At 47.1% G+C, this 23,512-nt stretch overlaps 1 protein-coding gene across 1 annotated transcript in view; it reads left to right on the top strand.

Annotated features, from left to right (window-relative positions):
* The window catches only part of LOC119180028 (sodium-coupled monocarboxylate transporter 1-like), a 335,015-nt gene that overhangs the window by 290,867 nt on the left and 20,636 nt on the right, over positions 1 to 23,512 (top strand). The window contains exon 16 of the mRNA XM_075868345.1: positions 12,583 to 12,677. Within this exon, the coding sequence (XP_075724460.1) occupies positions 12,583 to 12,677 (95 nt within the window). The remainder of the gene's footprint in view (positions 1 to 12,582; positions 12,678 to 23,512) is intronic.

Raw genomic sequence — 23,512 nt, 5'->3', positions numbered from 1 at the left:
CAGGTATACGTTCAACGGAGACAGCAACGACGTTGGACGGCGAAAAACAAGGTCTTGTGGAGTTCAAAAGATCCGCAGTGCTTGCCCCGGAACTGTGGTTCCTAGTTTTCCTCAGGGACAGGGCGAGGTCAACGTAGCATAGGGGAAAGGGAACGGCGTTGAGGTGAAGGCGACCGGTGTCTGTTGAAGTTTCGGCGAGTTGAAAATTTGTCCATGGTCGCAGTCTCACCAGATACAGCAGGCTCTGGTCGTTGTGGGAAATCATGATTGTTGGGCCTGACGTCATCACGCAGGAAAAACTCGCGCCGTCGACAAAATCGTGCCACGTGACCCGCAATTCCATAGGCGAAGCATATGGGGCGGCTGTCTTGAGTGCGCTAAGGGTTCTGAAAGCGCGGAGGTGGTGGTTGGAAGAAAGGAAGGGCAGCCTGGTACAAAGACTCAGTCGGTACGACAAAGGGGCGCGTGGACGTAGGCGTTCGCGACAAAGAAACGTGGTCGTTCGCGACAGGCGGACGTCGGGTTCCGTTCAGTGCTTCGGCATAGGTCAATGGTGCAGCCACAGGTGGTGCGTGAGCTGTTGGTAGTGCCTCGGACACTTGCTCCTGGACTACTCGCTGTATTGATGGCGCTAAAGTAGATGGGGCACCTTCTGAGGTATAAGGCACGAGGGACAACTGGTGTGCGACCTCCTCTCGTACAAATTGCTTGATCTCAAGAAGCAAAGTGGTGCGGTCTATAGCAGTGCCAGCCAACATTAAAGCAGAGATTGTTGCACATGGCGCGCTGGCACGACGAGTGGTGTCACGCTGTTTCGAGAGCTCATCGTAGCTCTGACCACGGCCGGACTCGACTCCTTCTCCGGCGCTGGATCACTTCCGCTACCGTTTGTGGGCTTTTGGGGACAAGCATCTGAAATGCGTCGTCAGTCACGTCTTTCAAGATGTGTTTGATCTTCTCGGCTTCTGTCATGGTCGAGTTGACACGCCGGCAAAGGTCGACCAGATCTTCGATATAACGTGTAATTCTCACCCTTCTGCTGAGCCCTAGTACGCAAGCGCTGTTCGGCCCGTAGTTTGCGAAGCGCTGGACGGCCAAACAAGTCCGCGAACGCCGTTCGGAAGGCCGACCAGGTGGGAGGTCTCTCTCGTGATTACGGTACCACAGACTGGCTACGTCGGTCAAGTAAAATTGGATGACAGTAAGCTTGTGCGCATCGTCCCACTTGTTGTGCTTGCTCACCCGGTCGTATTCGTCGAGCCAGTCTTCCACGTCTTTGTCACCGGTTCTATGAAGGTAGGCGGATCACGTTGCCGAAAGGAGCCGAGACAGACAGGAGCTGCAGTAGTTGGAGTCGAGGCGGCCGTCTGCTGATCGTCGTCCGTGGACATTGTAGCAACTGGAGGCAACGTACGGTTTCGCAATTCCAGGATTTGGCGTTACCCAGCACTCTCCACCAATTATAATGAGGCGTTTTAGAGTGGCACTCTTTTATAAAACAGGAGAGCGGTTACTACACGTCAAGTGGTAATGGCGGAACCAGTCTGAGTACCCAGCCAACCAAACGTCGTCTTCTTCACCGACTGAGTCATACCCTCTGCCTTCCTGAGTAGCACTCGTCTTCTTCACTACAAAACAAAAGAGATAAAGAGAGTAATAGTGGTGCGGACACCAGTGTTTCATATGGGAGCATGAACAGAGGCTTTTTACATGAATATTCACAGCATAGGCTACATATTCAGCAATTTATGCATACAAATATAATAAAATGACATAAACTACCTTCAACAACTATATGTGCTTTAAGAAGTACATGTCCGACTTCTTTCTCAAGGATAATATGGAAGAAGCATGCAAAGGTTAGTACTTGGGTATGCATATGTAGTTCACGTTCTTCGTTTCAAAAAAGTGAAGATGTCCAAAGTTGTAAATTTGAGCGTTGTTAGTGCAGATAGCGAGAAATCGCTGAGAGTCATTTCTGTATTCAAAAAATACCAGCTCGGAAAGACGCTGGTCATATATCTCACGAATGCAAGGAATTTACCCTAATAAGAAATGCGGAGATATGTGTTCGTGGTATGATAAGTTACGGATGAGGTGAAGAGCTCTTTTTTAATTACCGTTTTAACGGTTTCCGTAACAAGGTCCGGTATCTGTTTAGGACACCCACTGATTTGTCTATGTTGCTTACAAGAAATTCTACGTGTGGTGTCTATCGTAAGTTTTCGTTGAATTGCACGACAAGAAATATATAATAATAGTGGAGGCGATAAAGGAACCGGTTTATTAGTGACATGAAATATAATGAATTTAGCTTTAGTGGCATTTAGGTTTAACAGATAAGCGCTTAACCAGTCTGGTAAACGTTGGAGCCATATGTTCGCCGTGTCCACGAGGAGAGTTGAACTACAAGAAGAAAAGAAAACACTCGTATCATCTGCATAGAGGACTATATCAGGAGTGTGAAGAATAAAAACAATATCAATAACGTATATAAGGAACAAGATAGGCCCTAATAGTGAACCTTGTGGCACGACATGCATGATGGTTTGCAAGTCAGACTTGATAATGTCCCAACGTGCTAAGAACAGGACACAAGGCTTCGTTTGGACGAGAACAGCATGGCTCTATTCGCACACAAGCACAACGCTGGAGCAGACACGCAACGTCATCTTCCTCGAAAAATGCCAGAAACTGCCACTCGTGATGCTGGCTTCTTCCTCCTCTGTTGTGCTTACTGCTAATAATCGTGACGTTAGCCTCCCTTCCAAGAACGCATCGTCCCGATGCTCATTCATCATGGCGGCAGGGTTCATAGTCGCTGGCAGCCCACGGGTTCATTCGGACAAATAAGGTTTCAACCAAACTACGTGCACAACTTTTGGTGCATATCTTTGACGCCTTAAACTACGTGGACTATCGGAAATAACCTCATAGTTAACACCAATGAGACGCTGGAAGACTTTATTCGGCCCGAAGTACCGTCTTGAGAGCTTCTCTGAGAGACCACGACAGCGAACAGGGGTCCAGATCCTAACTTTCTCTCCTGGTTCATAGGAGACTGGTTGGTGACGAAGATTATTGCGCCTTGTGTCATAGTCCTGGTGGCGACGAATACGTACGCGGGCGAGTCGGCAGGCTTCTTCAGCAAGTTTGAGTTATGTAGTCTGCACTTGTTTTAAAGCCATCACTTTCATGTGGCAACATAGCGTCGAGCATGGTTGCGACGTCACGGCCATAGAGAAGACGGAATGATGTCATGCGTGTTGTCTCTGGCCGTGCCGTACTGTATGCGAAAATGACATAAGGAAGTATCTCGTGCCAGTTTTTATGCTCCACATAGACGTACATGCAAAGCACATTCGCAAGTGTTTTGTTCAGCCGTTCCATAAGACCATTTGTTTGTGTATGGTATGCCGTTGTACGCCGGCTAGATGTTCCACGTATGCTTAAAGCTGTGCATAATAGATCGGCTGTGAATGATTTTGCTCTCCCAGTTATTACTACAGATGGAGCGCCATGCCTCAGGACTATATTCTCAATGAAAAACCAGGCTGCTTCAATTGCCGTGGCCTGCTCCAAAGCCTTGGTCTCGGCGTAGCGAGTGAGGTAATCTGCGGCTACAATTATCTATTTGCGACCAGCAACCGAAGTAGGAAATGGTCCTGGAAGATCCTTCCCGATTTGTGAGCGAATGCAGTTCTTGGTAAATCAATTAGATGGAGGAGCCCTGCTGGTTTGGCAGCTGTAACTTTCCTACGTTGGCACTCAAGACAAGTCGGAAGGTGCTGTTGAACGGTTGCCGGCAGTCTCGGCCAGTAATACTTATGTCTCACTTGGCATAGCGTTTGTGTGTAGCCCAAATGACCGCATGCCGGTTTGTCATGGCACGCATCTAGTACTTCTTTTTAGGGGTGAAGCTCCTTATAGCAGCACCCGTTAGTCCCTCGTTGTCGTAGTAGTAGTATGTAACCAGTCTTACATTTTGACCTCCAAGGTGGTGCCGGTGGGAAATTTTTTCTGTGCGTTATTGAACAATAAAAAATTCGCAACGTGCGCGTTAACTAAAAGCCGAATTCTCCTGCCTCTCATCCCCGCATAGCAGCCATTGGCATGTACATTGAGCACTATCTGACAAAGGGTTGCTACGTTATACTCGCTTGGCGTAACCTCCTTGGTTTTAGAAAGGTTTAGCGAGCGTTGTGCCGTAGTGCCATGAATACAGTGAACTAGAATATACCAAGAACTCGAGGTGGTTAAAAGTGGGAAGTAGACACGAAGCGCAAGCCGTAATAAAGTGTGCGTGTGCCTCCTCTTGTTCAGTCCTTGGAATGCCCGCTGGATGGTGGTGCTTCTAAATGAGAAATATATGATGAAAAGATGCGAGATGGTGGTACTTGGAGTGTTGAATATGTGGACGAACGGACACACAGACAGATGCATGGACGGACGCACGGATGACTGCACGGACGGATGGACGCAGGGACGGACGCAGGAGCGGATGCATGGACGAACGCAGGGACAGACACACAGATGGACGTGCGGACGCACGAACAGACGTACGCACGGACGGGCGGATGGACGCACAGGCGGCCACACAGACGCACGCATGGACGGACGGAAGCAAGAACGAATGGAATGGAGCCGTACTAGGTGATACGAACATAGATATGATGGCCGAAAATGCAACAACTAGAGAATATAAGCAGTTGATGTACTCATACGCATGCTCGAATATGATTACCCTACCAACACGAGTGACCCCTTCTAGTGCCACCCTGTTGGATGTTTGTATCACCAATGTACATGCTCCTACTGTGACTGCTGGTGTCATGTCCGTCTACATAAGTGATCATCTTCCAATTTTCTGTTTTCTGCCCTGCTCCAAGAAATTCAAGCGTAGCACCATTTCCTATCGTCTCATTGATGAAACGACGATAGCCCTATTTCGCTCACTTATTAGCGAAATAAGCTGGGAATCTGAACTGCTTAAAAGTGACCTAAATAAGGCATACAATTCATTTTTCGATAAAATGATTGCTGGTTATGATAAAGCCTTTCCGCAACATAGTGTTACAAAACGATCTAAAAAAATTAAAGAAACCATGGGTTAATGCTGCGCTTCTCACAAAAATTAAAAGAAAAAATCAAACGTACCACACATTCATTAAAACACGGAATATTAATCAATTAGCCAAATTTAAGACTTATCGTAATCAAGTGAATTCAGAGCTAGGACAAGCGATGGGAAAATATTACGAAAGGATTTTCTCGCGTATATATACGAATCCAAGAAAAATTTGGCAAGAAATGAAGAAGTTGTCTGGAGCGAATGCTACTTGTGAAAACGTACGAATATCTTCGGTAAATGGTGCTCTTACAGACGGTGAAGCTGCCAGTGCCCTAAATACTCACTTTGTTGAATGCTGTAACAGCAATTCCTTTGAAAATCCCGAGTATGTAAGACTCGCTGTAACGAAACAATCTGTGCCAAATTCTTTTGTATTATTTTCTATGACTGCAGGTGAAGTTGAAATGGTAATCAGTAGTTTTAAATGCAATGCAGCTGCAGGATTTGACGGTATACTGGCATCTCCCATAAAGTATGTATCGGATATCATATCTACAGTCTTAGCCCATATTATCAATAGAATGTTCGAATGCGGAATTTTTCCAGGCAAACTTAAAATAGCCCGTTTCTCTGCAATTCACAAAAGGGGTGCAGACAATTCTGTAAACAATTTGCGACCTATTTCAATACTACCACTCTTCTCAGAATTTTTTGAGGCTGTTATTAATTCACGACTGGAAGGTTTTTCAAATAAGTATGCTATAATTAGTACATCTCTGTATGGATTTCGGAAAAATAAATCATGTGAGGATGCACTCCTCAAAATAAAACATCAAATACTACAAAACATTGAAAATCCTTTATACACGGTTGGTTTATTCCTTGACCTCCGTAAAGCGTTTTTCAGTGTGAATCATGAAATACTGTTATCTAAACTTCCTAGCTATGGGATACGCGGTACAACGTTAGATCTCATGCGAAGCTACTTAACGGGTCGTTTTCAGTATTTTTCACTTAATCAGGTGACCTCTCCATATCTTAGAGTACAGACTGGCGTACCGCAGGGAACAATACTTGGTCCGGTATTATTTAACATATATATCAATGACCTCCCAAGTATTTCACCTACACCGAACATAGTCATGTATGCGGATGGCACTAATCTTTTCTTTTCAAATTCATCCCTACAACAGAATAAAAAGAAATATAATGATTATTCAGATTTATTATCTGACTGGCTGAAGTTAAACAAACTTCAATTAAATGTAAGCAAAACTAAGTATATAATATTTAAACCGATAAGTAAGCCAATGCCTGTCAAGATTACTGTTTTATTTAAAGGAGAGCAGATAGAACAGGTATCAACGCAAAAGTTTTTGGGGGTATGGTTTCAAGAAAACCTTTCTTGGGACAATGATATCAATAAACTCTGCAGCGACCTCAGTAAAGTAGTAGGCTCTATGTATAAAATTAGTAGTCTTATACCACTAACACTAAAGAAGGCAATGTACTACGCCCCCTTTCACTCAAAAATTAGCTGTTGTGCATTAATATGGGGAACAACAACTGCAAAAAATTACAGCAAATTAATAAAACTGCAAAAAAGTGCAATGCGAATTTTCGAAAACTATCACGGTAGAACACGAGATTTACCCACACACAATCCTTTTGAGAAACACTCGTTAATCAGAGCAAATCAAATCTACTATTATAGATTACTTTTGCACATAAAAAAGCGCAGGCTCCATGTTAGTAGCCTGCCCGTTTCTCCCCCTCGATATCAATTACGCCACCAAACGAGAATGCCACCACTTGTGCGAAGTAACTACGGGCGTCAGGACCTTGAGTGTCAAGTACCCCGGCTATTGAACATTGTTGAACATCATATAGATTTTCATGCACCCCGCTTTAAAAAATTTATAAAGAACTTTCTGTTACATTCCACGATAACTTATCAATAAAATATATCTAATTTTTCTACATGTACCGCATATACAGTTTGTGCTACAATTTGAAAGTTCACAATTTAATGCGTATAGGTATATAATCTTGGAGTGTCTGTATGATATGTTTGTTTTCATGAAGTGTTTTCATGTATGATGTCTGTCTGTAATGCTTTATTTGCAGTGACAATTATGTACATGCATGTTTTGATTTTTCTGGTTGCTCTATTGTTTGTATACTTGCATCGCATGCAAACATGTACACGCATGCCGAATGCGCATGGGAGTAGGAGCCTCTGTCAGTCGATACGGCCTTTAGCTCTTACTCCTCTTTCTGTATCAGAAAGGAATAAACTTCAATTCAAATTCAAAATGGAGGGACGGATGCTTCACCCCACTCTCCATCATTCACTCCGTGGATATGCTGCCATTTTTTTTTAGGGATGTTGGGACGACAAGTAAGTATACTTACTTTTCGCCCCAACATCACTCAGAAAAAATGTTGCCGCACCTTATAAAGGACCTCGTTGCGCAAATGAAACAAAACCCTCTTGCGAAGAGCTTTGGCATAGCATAGGTGCGTCCCTCCAGGAAACCAATAAAGTGTTGCAACTCGGGGTCGTCGCGTTGCTGGTGTGCGATTGCAGACGTATTTACAACCCCGACAAACGCCAGGTCATCATCATCTTCGGCATTTGCGTCATCTAATGGGGCGCAAGAAAGGGAATCGGCGTCCGTATGTCGCTTTCCCGATTTATAAACTATGGCCATATCAAATTCCTGAAGTTTGAGGCTCCAGCGCGCCAATCGTCCGGACGAATCCTTTATGTTTGTCAGCCAGCAAAAAGAGTGGTAGCCGCTGACTACTTTACGCGGGCGGCTAAACAAATACAGGCGGAACTTTATGACCACCCACACCCCCGCAAGGCACTGTTTTTCAGTGGTGGAGTAATTCTCCTCTGTACAGGAGAGAGTCCTACTTGCATAAGCAATTACTCGTTCGGCGCCATCTTGCACGAGCATCTTGCACGCCATCTTGCACGAGCATCTTGAACGAGCACAGCTCATAAGCTGACATTACTGGCATTGGTGTGAACCGCTGTCGGAGCGTCATCGTCGAAGTGTCCGAGAACTGGCGATTTCTGAAGACGTTGTCACAGCTCGTTGAACGCTGCCTGCTGCTCTTCACCCCACACTAACGTGATGTCTTCTCGGGTTAGTTGTGTCAAAGGTGATGCAATACTCGAAAAATTCCCAATGAAGCCTCGGTAATAGGCGCAGAGGCCCAATAATTATCTCACTGCCTTCTTGTCTGATGGCGGAAGAAAACTTGCGACAGCGGCTATTTTGTCTTGGTCCAGCTGTACGGCTTCTCTGTCCCAAGAAACGAAGCTCTTCGAAGCCAAAGTGACATTTTTTTTCTAGCTTAAGCGTTATTCCGGCCGATTGTATCACTTGAAGTACCGTGTGTAGTCGCTTCAAGTTCTCGTCAAATGTAGCTGAAAATACAATGACATCGTCCAAATATACCAGGCACGTTTGCCACTTCAGAACTGATAGGACTGGGTCCATGAGCCGCTGAAACGTTGCCGGTGCTGAGCACAAGCCGAACGGAAGAACTCATAAAGACCATCAGGTGTCACGAATGCTGTTTTTTCTAAATGTCTTTTGTCAACTTCTATTTGCCAATATCCGCTCCGTTAATGCATCGACGAGAAATAACATGCATGGCGTAGTCAATCGAGGGAATCGTCTATACGAGGTAGCAGGTAAACGTCCTCTTTCGTAATCTGATTGAGCTTGCGGTAATCAACGCAGAAACGTAAAGTGCCGTCTTTTAAAGACGATAGTCTTTCTTGGGGACCTTCGACGCAAAAATTTTGGTCTCTGTCTGTCTGTCGGTCTGTCTGTCTGTCTGTCTGTCTGTCTGTCTGTCTGTCTGTCTGTCTGTCTGTCTGTCTGTCTGTCTGTCTGTCTGTCTGTCTGTCTGTCTGTCCGTTTTAGGGGCGAAGCTCCTTAGGGCGTGGGCTGTGCGTCCCCTGTAGCCTGTATGTAGCCACCTCTAGTTTAGTTCTTGCAGTGTTCACTAGATGGCGGTACCGTCCCCTGTATGTAGCCACCTCTAGTTTAGTTTTTGCAGTGTTCACTAGATGGCGGTACCGTCTCCTGTATGTAGCCACCTCTCGTTTAGTTCTTGTAGTGTTTACTAGATGGTGGTACTTGTAGCTGATGATGAAAAGATGCAAGATGTTATAAACTAGAAAGCGGTACTTGTAGTTGATGAAAGACGCGAGATCTTATAAAATAGGAATGATGTCACATATGGCGCGTGTCATTGGTTGAAGGCAATCGTTCGATTTAGTGCGGCGACGTACGCTAGGGGGAGCGTTGTAATAAAATCCGTTCGCTGTTGGCGCGCGCTCGGAGTCGCCGGATGGATAAGGCTGCACAGCGGAGAGAGCGCAAGGCGGCAGCAGCGCGCGCTCGCAGACAGAATCCCGATGTGCGAGCGCGCGAGGCAAGGGACATCGCAAGCCATCCATCGTCTAAGAACAAATAAAAGTTGATTTGTGTATATACACACACAGCGTTTCTCACGTCTTTACATGATGATCGACTGGGCGAATTACACGGAAGATTCACAGTTTACCGATGAATCCCTCCGGAGCTTCGCCCATTCATCATCATTCACCCCGTGAATATGCCGTAATTTTTTTCCACTCTTAACGGCATGGGGTACTTGAAACGGCGACCCCATCCGTAGCACCCACCTATGTTGCTCACGGTTGGGCGTTCAAGGAATTGTCAATTAAAAAGCAATTATTGCGCATGTTTGGGGCACCATAACAACACGTATATATTCTGTAGGTGCGCCTTTTACTATAAAAGGCATACATAAGTAATTTTAAGGACCGTTGCGCTTATGACGCTGCGCTGACCATGCGACGCTCACACGGAAAGGCGAGTGTTTCCAACGCTTTGCTAAAACGAAACGGTGGTGGCACCTACTCGTCGCCTTGCGTTCTACACTTTATCACCTCTGAGATGGGTGCGCACACGCGTCTTAGAGCCACGCGCTTTGTTTTCTAAGACAACTGCCAGATGGCGTTTATGTCTCACGTGTGGAACACAAAATATATGTGTTCACCCGTTAAAAGGGACAAAGCCAGAAATCATCATCATCATCATCATCATGACGTGACTTGATGCGCTCGTTCGCCTCCGCTGCACGCTCGAGGCACTCTAACGCAGCACCTCCAGAATGCCATTCACCAATTTTCTTGCGCATAACATCAAATAAATGTCTTGTTCACTCTCTCCATACGCAAGACCATCGTCTTTCGAGGACATTTGCAAATTGCATGCTGATACGGGGCCAATTTTTTCTTCACCAACGCTACCAGCGATGTCCAAGGACTTTTCGACGGCTGAATAACGTCATCCTGAAGCATCTTTCGCACCTGACTTTCTATGGCCGCCAGCACGTTGTAAGAATGAGCCAGTGCCGACGAGTTGTGCGGCACTGCCGACAAGCGACGGGAGGCTGACACATAGTTAATAAGTCGCTGAGCTGGTAGTGATTCAGGCAGCGAAAATGCTTGCCTGGTTTCCTGCCGCACAACTTCTCCAACTGAAGCCATCGCTGGTTTTTGCAGAGTCACAAGGAAGCTGCGGATCTCCTCACGAACAACCTCGCGAATTAGCTCACGCAGAGAACCGTCACTGCTGGCAGTCAGAGCAAATACGCTGATTGAGGCGCCGTTTGGTCGGTCGTAATAGCGACACCGTTGCTGCAGTGCTCGCTCGATTGCTGTAGCCTCTTTGATGAATTCCGCAATGTCGTCGGTAGACTGCGAAGAAGGCCGACTAATAGCTGTTCTTTGACGCCTCGCTTCAAATGGTTGAGTTTCTTGGCTTCAGGCATGTCAGGGTCAGCCCTTCGAAATGTGCGGGTCATGTCCTCCGCAAACATGGCAACACTCTCATTCTGTTTCTGAACACGAGACTCGATGAGTTACTGAGAAAAATTATGGCGGTCATTGTTTGTGAAGGGGCTGAGATTCTGCTGCTGAAATTCATTCCATGAAGACAGCGTCACCTCATGGTTCTCATACCACGTACAAGCGCTGTCCGCTAAAGCAAAGTTGGCGCGTGAAAGCTTTAGCTCGGTGCTCTAGCGGTTTGTCTGGTGACTCACTCATGCTAGGCTAACCAGTCCTCAACGTCTTTATACGCCTCACTATGTAATGTGTCCGGAATCTGAGGCTGCTCAAAAGCCAGCTGGGAAACACCTGCAGTTGCCATTTCTCCAGGCGGAGTGCGTTGCTGGGGAAGTTCCATGGGAATCGCCCCGGGACTAAGGCATCGCTGTCGGTGACTGTAGCGGTGGACAGGGGTACGTATCCATTGAAGGAACGGGTTGCGGTGTCTGACTTGAAGTGCCGGGCCGCGGAGGAGTCCCGAGCATCAGTCGTAGAAGTCCAGCACCTCTACCAATGTCGCAGCGTGCAAAGAACAGGACACAAGGCTTAGTTTCAACGGGGACAGCAAGGCTCTATACGTACACAAGCACAAAACTGCAAGAGCAGGCATGCAACGTCGTCTTCCTCGAAAAACGCCGGAAACTTCCACTGCTTCTTCCTCCTATGTTGTGCTTACGGTTAATAATAGTTACAATTTTATTGAATAAAATAAACTGGCTTCGGTGCCTTATAGTTTCTTGTGGCAAGACCTGGCCGGTTGTCGAGCGGCGTCGATTGACCCTCTGTACCCTTTAGTGTTCCCTTCGTCCTAGTGCTTTCATACGGCGTAGCCAGCATATCCAGAGAGCGAATGATGGTGAGTGGGGTGAAGCGTTCGTCCGTTCGATGGGTGCTCTAGTGTGATAGGAGTGGACAGACAGACAGACGGACAGACAGACAGACAGACAGACAGACAGACAGACAGACAGACAGACAGACAGACAGACAGACGGACAGACAGACAGACGGACAGACAGACGGACAGACAGACAGACAGACGGACAGACAGACAGACAGACGGACGGGCGGGCGGGCGGGCGGGCGGACGGACGGACGGACGGACGGACGGACGCTTCACCCCACTCATCATAACTCACTCCATGGATATGCTGTGATATTTTTTCTTTTCTTTTTATTTGCACAATGCATCTGTTTATAAATATGTGGTTAGCTAGACTAGTTGGCATAACTACATTGTAAAAAAACAGCTCAAACAGCGAGACGATGCATACGGGATTGTTTAACAAGAACAATCGTAGCAATTGAACATTGCTTCTTGCCTGTGTAAATATTTACGAATGATAGTACTATGATAAATTTTCTTTCGCGTTTTGAATTCGCGCTAAGTGACTTACATTTTGTGCCACATATGAAACTTCGGTATTTGACCAGTTCTTTGCTACAACAACATAAGGATGGATATAATTTCGTTGCATTGCTTCAGTGTGAAAGCCACATTCAATATATGCTACTCACTGATTTAACTCATTATTATGTCTGCAATGTGCACACTTAATCTGGAACGCAACATTTTTTTTTTCTTCAGGGGGCGTGAAAGACGTGAGAAAAAACCTGCCGCTAACAAGTCCTTCTTTCCTCAAATTGTGGAGGCACTTCAAGTTTCTTCGTGGAATACTTATGGTAAGATCTGCAAACCAAGAATTTTCGACCTTGCCAGGCAGAACTGTGTGTTTTCCATGAGAAATCCGACAAAGAAAATATAGCCCGCGGCGCTAGAGCAGCTGATTCCAAGATCCCGTGCTCGATCCCAGCCACGGTGGTCACATATCGACGGAGGAGAAGTGGCAGAGGTCGGTATACTGGGCAAAGTCAATGCTTGTTAAAGGACATCAGATGGTCAAAATTTCCGGAGACCTCCACTACGGCATTGGCGCGTCCCCCTGTCTTATAAAGTCACAAATGCCATTTTATAGAAATCAGAAGTGCTTTCAAGTTCAGTAATTGGCATTACTCGCTATGGAAGCGTTACTCGATTAACCGTGGTGCATATTTACAGTTTCGATGCTAGTGCCAGTCCCCTACATCAGTGGCGCACCCAAAAAGGGAGGGGAACAGTTTCAGGGGTTGCAACCCCCCTCCCCCCTAAGGGCAACATGGTTCTTGGCTGAGAATTCAACGTACGCGCTTTTTTTTTTTGAAGTTGTTTCAGTTTAAGAAGTGGCTTGAGGGCAAAATTCCCTGATTCATTATAAAAATTATTTTGCGCTCGCACTATGTTGTAGCAGAATCAAACCACATGCTCTGTGTCTCGGCGTTCAGTGCCAGTGAAGCAGCTTTGTACGAAGGAAAGATGCTTTCACGGGCCGTCGGCATGACTCTTCTTCATTCTTGATGGAAGCCTAACGTGTACAATGACAGTGCCCTGCGTTACTCGGCCGTAGGTTTCAGCGCACAGTGCATATGTGACTTCAATATGTATTACGTCCATCAGCTAAAGCAGCTGTATATGAGATGCTATATACAAGTATGTTCAGCACAAGAGTTCGCGAAGTGTTGTTTACCATTTATAACGTTATTCGGTTCACACGAGAGAATCTACATACTGCACCGGCTTTCATACATGCAAATAACTGGTTCACCTAGACGCTCCTAATGCAATCAGAGATTATTATCTCAAGTGCCTAGATACCACTAAATGATCGACCTCAGCAGGCTTGCTTTAATGACCCTAAAGGCGTAATGACAAAGTTGCGAAGTAAGCACATTACACTCATGTTGCTTTAAATGTGCAACTTTCTTTAAATAAAAAGTCATAAATCTCATTTTATAAAAATGAGAAGTGTTTTCAAGTTCATTAAATAGCAATAGTTACTATGGAAGCGAAACTCGATTAACCGTGGTGCATATTTACAGTTTTGATGCCAGTACCAGTCTAGTTACCTTTGCCCGAATCCTGTATAATTTAGTGAACACAAATTGCGTCCGTAAAGTAGCTTGTTTTTGTTTAAATAATCAACAGCACGCTGCTTCTTCAAAAACATTCTTTTTTGCATCATAAGTGAGCTCCTCAAAACACGACATAAGAACAAAGGCACTTATAAATATTATCATTATTATTTGGTCAAGTTATTGCAAGACGGATGTTCTGCGCAATTTACTCATGAGCTTGGTCTTTGAGGTATTCAGGAAAAGGTTATTGTCACACTATTAAGCGAAAGAACACAAGTCTGACTGCAGCAAGTGACAGTCATTACTCGAATGAATTTCCATAAATATTTTCATGCCATCGGCATACAAGAAAAAAATAAGAACGAAATCTCGTCAACATCAATTAAATCTAAGAGGGGGCCTAATGCCGACCCTTGAGTGACCCATCTACTAACTTTGTACAAGGAAGACGTTTGGCCATTTGCAGTAACATTACATGATCTATTAGAAGCGAAGCAGCTCATTGACTAACCTGTGTAACACTATCCCGTGTGTCTGCACAACCCCCTCGCCGCAGGTGCTAGAGCGGTGCCAAGTAGGTGAAGTCACAGCTGCGCGTTGACGTCACTTTCTTCCTCACTCACAACGGCTGCCGGCTCTCCTCCGCCTGCTCGCAACACACTTCTCACTCACTACACGCTCTCCACATCCCGCAACGCTCAACCACACGTCCAGTGAAAACACTAGACAGATTTACTTGCGCATCCGCAGCAGCCGTACGGATATCTGCCATTTCAAATGGCTAGCAGGCTGCGTCCATACGGCTGCTGTGGAAGCGTGACTAAATCTGTCTACTCTTTCGGATCATATATGTGCGATGAAATTTATACTACACCTAACCCGCCTCTCATGCTTTTGCGTTTCAAACACACGTTTACTCGAGTAAGCGCTACACTGAGTTTGGCTTCAAACCGTTCTTCCAGAACCCGCGTCTACGCCCGTTTCAACCCGGTCAACGCCGTGCGCATCGCTGCTTCTTCGCATTCCATTAGGGTTTTCTTTTGGAAGATGGTACATAATTTAAGCAGATACTTGTGCGAAATATTCACAACAGACGAGTCAACATCAAGGTTTGCAAGTTTCACCAAAAACAGTAAGTGGCTGGCTGCATCAAAAGCCTTGCTCGCGTTACAGCAGATTACGTCAATCTGCCCTCTCTGAGAAATAGGTGGGGTGATTTACGTCATGAAACTAGCAAGACTTGTGGTAGTTGAGCAGCTAGGGCAAACACGTTTTGATTGCTAGTCAATGAATTTTTCATGCTAATATATAATATGCCGTGAAGAGCTAGCTCAAAGATCTTTGATGAGGTACACAGTAGAAAAATCGGGCGATAATTGGAAACATCAGTTTTCCTGCCCGACCTAAATACTGAAAAAATCCATGTTTTCCACATGCTGGGAAATGTGTAAGCTTTTCCACATGCTGGAAATGTGACAGTTCTTAAATATTGCAGTCAGTACTGTGGTAAATATACTGCCGTAAGCCTTTAGTGTGCCGGATACGCCATCTGGGCCACACGATAAAGACGGTTTAAAGCACCTAATGCATGAGCAGATGAGCTTTTCATCCAGTGACAGACCACTATATGTGTCAGTTGTCTAGTGCTGTTGTCTACGTTGTTTGAGTCCTCGAATCTGAGGCCTTATAAACGGATGAAAAATGGATCCAAAACAGTCAGCAACGGATTTCAATTCGACATTGTCAGAATCTAGTAGCCTGAAGGACTCCTCACTTCTGTTTGATCGTTTACGTACATACTTCCAAAACTCAGCTGGCTTGTCAGAATCGTTTTTTTTTTAAGACGATAGTCTTTTTGGGGACATTCGATGCAAAAATTTTGGTCTGTCTGTCTGTACATTTGTCTGTCAACTCTTAACAGCATCGGGTACTTGAAACGGCCGACCTCATCCGCAGCGTCAACCTGTATGTTGCTCAGGATTGAGCGTTCATGTCATAAAAAGCTATTATTGCGCATGTTTGGGGCACCATAACAACACGTTTATATTCTGTATGTGAGCCTTTTACTATAAAAGGCATACATAAGTAATTTTAATGACCGTAGCGTTGGAAACGTAGCGTTGGAAAGCATTGGAAACGAGTGTCTCCAACGCTTTTCTAAAACGAGACGGTGTTGGCACCTACGTGTCGCCTTGCGTTCCACACTTTATCATCTCTGAGATGGACGCGCACACCCGTCTCGGAGCCACGCGCTCTGTTTTCTAAAAAAAACTGCCAGATGGCGCTTATGTCTCACGTGTGACGTGACTTGATGCGCTCGTTCGCCTCCACTGCATGCTCGAGGCACTTGACGCAGTGCCTCCGGAATACCATTCACCGATTTTCTTGCATAGAACATCAAATAAATGTCTTGTTCACTCTCTCCACACGCAAGACTATCATCTTTCGACGACATTTGGAGATTACATGCAGATACGAGGCCTTTTTTTTAACGCGAAAGCGTTTCTTAGTTGGGCTATGTAAGGCACCCGTCGGGATCCGTCCACCACCCGATCCCATAACAACAGCGGCGGGCGCGCGCGTCCCTAGAGTTACTGTATATACTACCTTTGGCTACCTAAAGGTAGCATATACAGTAACTCTACGAGTCCTTAGAAATCAGAGCCCCCGCCACGGCAACGGCAGCTGTCAGCAACAGCTGCAGGAGCGCGCGCTAATTCTTGCCCCTAGCAACCAGAGCCCCCACCTCCTTGACTTGCCACCGCCTCAATGTAGTGCATTTCAGACGCATTTGCAGCATTTGTGTTGCCATTCCAGCGTTTTTGTTGATAAGAAGCTCACATTATGGCCGTCATGTACAATGACAGATGTAGTGCTTCGCCCCTCCTTCTATCGCCATTCGCTCTCTCTCCTCCCTGCTACCCTCTTTCTTATCCACTCGCGCCTCACTCTCGACGGCTGGGCGCCTTTCAAGAACATCCGGAAATGTGTGCTTGAGAAGCGTATATTTAAATACTGGTGCCTTAGCGCACGTGAGAAAGAAAGAGAATGAGGAGGTAGCCTGCCGTTCCATCAGGATTACTCGCGCGCTATTGGTCCTTCCTCTCAAGGTTACGTGGGCTGGGGACGCGAGCGCAAGTAAACGGACGCACGTACGGAGTGTTCACGGCGGAGACTCGCTTGCTGGATTCCGTGCCGACTGGTTGTGCCCTCGCGATCTCCGACATCAGCGTAGCTCTGGCCGACGGGGCTCGCCCTACGTCATCTCCTGACGCCGACGACTTTCGACGACAGTGTAGCTCTGACAGACTGGACTTGCTCTACGCCATCTCCAGACACCGACAAGAGCTCTCGCAAGTGGTGCCCCGTCCTCGGACTCCTGTGACCGTGTTTCCTATCTCTCCTATCCTCTCGATATGTCGTCGCTCTTTCTTGCTTACCACCTCACGCCTCTTTCTCTTTTCTACACCTTTATTCCTACCATTTTAATACCTCCTCACTCCATCCCTTGTGAGCTACTGTTGAGGTGTCGCTCGCTGAAGCAGACAATTACGGGGCTCACTTTTCTCTTCTTTTCTTTCTTGGAACCACTTAGTAGTTCACGGCTGTTCCCTCGCGCGGAAGCACACTCGCTCCTTCACTGCCTTGGCACCTGCGACTGATTTTAATATTGTGGTGATAGTTTCAATTCGCGAAGTTGCACTGACTGTTAAACGTGAACTGTCTTCACGTCGACAAGTGCATGGACGGCGACGCGCACGAGTGAATCGCCAGCTACAACCAGGCATCAAATACGACGTGGATCATCGACAGGAAAACCAGAAATCCAGAGTTCGCATGTTGTCCGTTTCTGTCACAAGGGGCGAGAAGCTAAGTCTAATAAAAATAGATGATATCTTTTATCATTGCGAAGCCACGCTTGATCCACCCCTCCCAAAAAAATAAAAATTTCTGCACCCAGCGTGGTTTACTGCACCGAGAACAACGCATTGGTAGCACTCTGCACCCGGCGAAGTTTTGCTGTGCCTCCGGGATGCTACCGAATGAGGAAATGTCACATTAGCCTCCACCTCAACCACCTTGTTCTTGTTTACGCGGGGATACTCCTGGTTGTGAAACGCATGTAGCTTATTTACTTACAGGACGGACATGCTGCATGCTGCCTCATCGTATTGGAGTCAGTGAAAATTGAAAGCTCTTGGTCTCAGTTAAAAACAACGAATTAAATGCGCTAACCATGCTAGTCATTGACAGTTTCGCGGATTTCCGCAGCGGCCTTTCCACGTTTCAGCAGTGATTATAGTACACAAGATTAGGGAGCTTTGGAATACCGTTTGCAAGCGCTGCGGTTGTTGCGGGCGCCATATCAGTTTTAGAATAGCGTTTGCCCTACTGCAATCCGCAACGCACGATCGCAGCGACACCGCAGCCTCGAAACCAGTGCGTGCGGGCCACATGCGGGCCGCCATCACCGCACGCAATTTCGGATTTTTTGCGTGCGGTTGACGAACACGAACGCCGACTCGCGTTACGACGCATGCGCAGTGGCAGCGACCACACCGCAAAAGCTTGCGGTGCGCTATCCTAAAGCTCCCTATTAATAGCACCGTGGATTTCAATACGATGAGCTAGCGTGAACCATCAGCGTCAAATGAAACCCGAACCGCGGAGTGCGTGTTTCAAGCATTAGAAACAATATAGTGTTGGTTGTCCAGCCATCACCTTTGACAGGCGTGCACATCTGGTTTGGCAGCACTGCGCGATCCACCTAGAGTGCGTTATCTCCGTTTCTGCTCTAGTTTTCGCGTGGTGACAATGGTGGAAATCGTGGGCGTGCCGAGCGCTTTTGATCGTATCACTCGCAATTCCTTGGTTTTACTGCAGCGTCCCAGTGCAATCGTTGTCTTGGCACGCTAAACAACAGGAGAAATATATTCGGTTTGAAGTTGATTTTTCAAACGATTGTCGTATCTCGTTCGTCAGCGCTGCTTCACCTACACCCTTCTTTCAGAGAACGACCCGAAAAAAACTTCACTTTAACTGGATTGATTGATATGTGGGCCTTCACTTTAACTGGAAATGCCGAGTGGTTTTTCGGAAGAGAGCGCGCAAATTGTTTCGCTTTACCGGCACGAAGTGAAACAGCGTCAAATTACCAGCATTATGAACTAACCTTTGTCTACGCCCCGCCGCGGTGGTCTAGTGGCTAAGGTACTCGGCTGCTGACCCGCAGGTCGCGGGTTCGAATCCCGGCTGCGGCGGCTACATTTCCGAAGGAGGCGGAAATGTTGTAGGCCCGTGTGCTCAGATTTGGGTGCACCTTATAGAACCCCAGGTGGTCGAAATTTCCGGAGCCCTCCACTACGGCGTCTCTCATAATCATATGGTGGTTTTGGGACGTTAAACCCCACAAATCAGTCAAATCAACCTCTGTATTTCTTTAATTTTGTTCCTTTCAACTACCGTACCTGGAACAAAAGCAGAAATATTGCTCTATAGCGGGATCGTGCAGTGCATGCTGCCACACCGGATGTGTGGGCCTGTCTGTGTCAATGACTGGTGGACGGCAGGCACTATGCCATTGATAATGCTTGTGCCATGTGCTCCGCTGTTTGCGTTTCATTTGATGCCGATATAGTACACGTCCGCCCTGCAAGCAAATAAACCCCATGTGTTTCACAGCCAGCCGTAACCCCGCGTAAACAAGAACTGAGTGGTTGAGGTCGAAGCTAGTGTAACATTTCCCCGTTCGGTAGCACTAGTGTGGCTTCGCAATGATCGCCGATGTCATGAAATCTTATTAGACATGGACACGTGTTAAGTAGCGGACATCATCCGAACTTACCTCTCTCGATTTCAGGTTTTCATATCAACATCATACTTGTTGCCTTGCTGTAGCTTGCGATTCACTAGTGCACGTCACCGTTCGTGCGCATGTCGACGCGGAGGCACTTCTCGTGCGTTAGATGGGCATTTCCAACTGGCGTCTATTATGCACGTGAATGTCGTTCGGACCGATGTTGTTGGCCAAAACGCATCTGAGGATCGCCATTCCAGTTAGAAGCACGTTGTTGATCAAAACCAGCTCGATGGTTAGATAGCAAGTTGGAACATAAAATCTCACGTGAGGGTCCATCGTGCCAGTCGCACGAATGATGAAGTGATTGATCGAAGAAAAGAAAACAGGCGCTCTTTTCAGCAACCCTTGCGGACGAGTGATAAAAACAGAAAAAACAAGAATGTTGGAGGGAAAAGGTAGGATATGGGGGAGGAGAACTCGATAAGGTGGGTGGGGATAAACAAGACAGTGAGAGAGGAGAAAGCGGTCCGATTATAAAGAGAAAGTAAAGGAAAAAGTTATGGCTTGCGGAAAAGAGAAATGCTGGTTAACCGTGGCGAGTGGTTTAAAAAAGCCATGCCATTATGTTCGATGAACCCTCGCGGAAGCATCGTACAGCTTAGCTTCTTGAGAAAGAGGGGACGCAGAAAGAAAAGGTAAAGAAAGCGTGTGGTGAGGTGTGGGCATAAGCGTAAACAGTTCCTCTTCAGAGTACAGGTCAACGTTTATAGATATTTAAAATGTATCTATAAACGTTGGCTGGGTGCTGCAGCACACGCGAGAGAAAAAGAAAAGAAGAGTAAGTAGAAAGCCAGTGCCTCCGACCGGAGCGCTTGGTCGCTATTGGTTCCTCGCTTAACGTGACGTGGTTGGGCAAGCGCGCGTTTGCAAACGGACACACGCTCGGAGGAATGCATGGCCGTGCGGCTGTTCCATTGTACGGAAGCATCCACTCCCTAAGACATGCCGACGGGGGGGGGGGGGGGGGCTGTTAATTTTGTGGGAGGGGAGGGGGGAGCGCATAGTCAGCCCCTTACCTTGACATAATAGGGAGGGATGCGGTGACTCGGGTGGACAAGAGGGTGGGGGGGGGGGGGACGCGGCGACGGACTTTCACACTGCCTCGCCTGTAGCAACGTTAATCTATAAACGTTGGCACAAGCGACTTAAAACACACGCTGCAAACGCCACTGTGAAGCGCCAGCGCAGAGCCAAGAACGCTGTTTATGTTGTTCTCTTCATAGTATTGCCACGTTCCTTTCCTCTAGTTTTGTTATCACTCCGTTACACTACGTTCCGCGCAAACGATGCCTACGATGTTCGAGAAGCTTCGAGGCTTTAGTAGGTTGTTTCGTTAAGATTACGCCCACTTCGGGAACGTCAAAGATTATTCGGGAACCCACGTCGCCACTAGCTATAGCTCTAAAATATTCGATGGCAAGGGTATAAATGCTGACACGCTTCGCCACTTGTGAGTTGATCGACAGCCGACGCTCTGTCGGCCGCTATCAGTGCCAGTGCCTCGCTGTAATCTTACTTTTGATTTGCTGGCCACCAATTCGGTCCGAATAAACAGTTTCATCTTCGATCTGTGGTCGACTCCCTTCGGCTACGTCACGACTCCGTGACATCTGGTGGAGGTGCTGCTTCGTTCATGTACCGGACGCCCCCGTCAAGCCGTGAATCCAGCCCACGTCGCGGAGAAGACACCGACGCCGAACAGCGAGCAGCGCAGACAGAGGGGACTGCAGCCAAAGTACGGGCCGCTTCCCGAAAACACCACGCAGCCCCGGATAACGCCTACGACAGTAGCAATAATGACTAATCCCACGCAACCTACACCAATCGTTCTCCGACAACCCAAGGAGCCACCAACTTTCCGCGGATCGCCAATCAAGGACCCGGAAAACTGGCTCGAAGCATTTGATCGAGTCGCTGCTCTACACCTGGACCAGCGAAGATAAACTTCGTCATGTTTATTTAACTGTACAAGATGGCTCTCGTACATGGTTCGAGAAGCAGGAGCCAACCCTGACATCCTGGGAAACATTCCGCACAAGGTTCCTGGCTACGCTCACGGGTGTCGATCGAAAAGAGAGGGCCGAAGCGCTGCTGGAATTCCGTTCACAGCTTCCAAACGAGAACGCACGCTCTTCGCCGAAGAGATGACCAAGCTATTCCGCCACGCTGACCCCGAAATGCCTGAAGATAAGAAAGTTCGTTTCCTCATGCGAGGAGTAAAACAAGAGCTGTTCGCGGGTCTGATGGGGCACCCACCAAGCACCGTCCATGAATTCATCCCCGAAGTGACGACGATTGAAAAGACGCTGGAGATGCGCACCCTACAATTCAATCGCCGCTCGACGCCAGAGTACGCCGAAGTTCAGCCACTCCGACGACCTCCGCGACACTATCCGAGCGATCGTGCAGGAAGAGCTGCGAAGCTGTTACCTTCGACGCAGCCACAAGTGGATTCGATCACCGACATTGTGCGAAAAAAGGTTCGGAAATCGCTTCGAATTCCCAAAGCCGCGCAGCCCAAGCCGGAGTCTGTTAGCTACGCCGCTGCAGCGCACCGCAACGCTCCTCCTCGCCCACGTCAGGATGCTGCCCCACCACACTTTCGACGTCAGACACCGCCATCATCGACGTCCTATCAGCCTCCCGTAGGCCAGCGCTACGCGTCAAGAAAAAAAGTCACAGCTTTGCCGCAAAGGCGAAGCAATGACGCGATAGCAACAATTTAAAAGCTCACGCGCAGAATAGAAATCAGATCAAAACGTGCCCCGCGTTTCTTGTGCACAAATTACGCTCGAAAGGTACTCACAGGTACGGATGCATGCGAATAATCGTCTTATTTGTTACTTAGCTGAGTCTGAAAAGCGTGCGCTTTTCGCGAACGGAGACTGCAATAATTGCAGTGGCCTTTAGCGCCCGGTAACTACAGCAGAATCATTCCACGTAAAGCCCGAGGCCAGCCAAGGCGTACGATCGTCGTCTCCTCGCCACCGCGAGAGAAGGGCGCGCGATGGAGCTTCGTTCCCCTGCTCTAAGCCGGGCAAACTACACGTAGGAGATAAGAGCGGGCGCCGCTACGCGATGTGGCGACGTGCGCTCATTGCACCATCTTTCTGGTAATGCCGAAAACACAGCAGCGGTAAGTGGTAGATATAAATAGCTTGCCGCTTGAACGGTATAAAAGTGCTCCGGGGTGGCTCAGTGGTTAACACATCACATCGCCTTAACGACACAGAGGTAACACTTTCGATTCCATGAGCCAGAGTGCTTTTCTCTCAATTTTTTTCGCTTTCTTGCGTTTTCACGCACACACACACAGAATATATATATATATATATATATATATATATATATATATATATATATATATATATATATATATATATATATATATATATATAATGTAAGAATTTATTGGACTTCATCTTCCTCATCTGTGAATCACCATCATGAGTATTCGTTCCGTTCCTCTTCATCATCGGTGCAATCTTGCTGTTGCTTGAATAAAGCGTCAGCTGAAGCCGTGGTATTTAGAGTGGTGAAGGTGCTTCCCGATCTCTTCGACCTCTCTCCATCCAAAGCCAGCTTCGTTCGGGACGTCGCTTACGCCAGCAGAGCACCATGGCGCAAGAGCAAGCCCAACCGAACCACCCCCCGGCGCAACCACCCGTGGTTTTTGAATATATATATATATATATATATTGTGAAG

Source organism: Rhipicephalus microplus, chromosome 7 (genome assembly GCF_043290135.1).
Source record: "Rhipicephalus microplus isolate Deutch F79 chromosome 7, USDA_Rmic, whole genome shotgun sequence".
NCBI classification, from domain to species: domain Eukaryota; kingdom Metazoa; phylum Arthropoda; class Arachnida; order Ixodida; family Ixodidae; genus Rhipicephalus; species Rhipicephalus microplus.
Note: the sequence above shows the minus strand (reverse complement) of the source record. Positions and strands in the feature narration are given on the sequence as shown.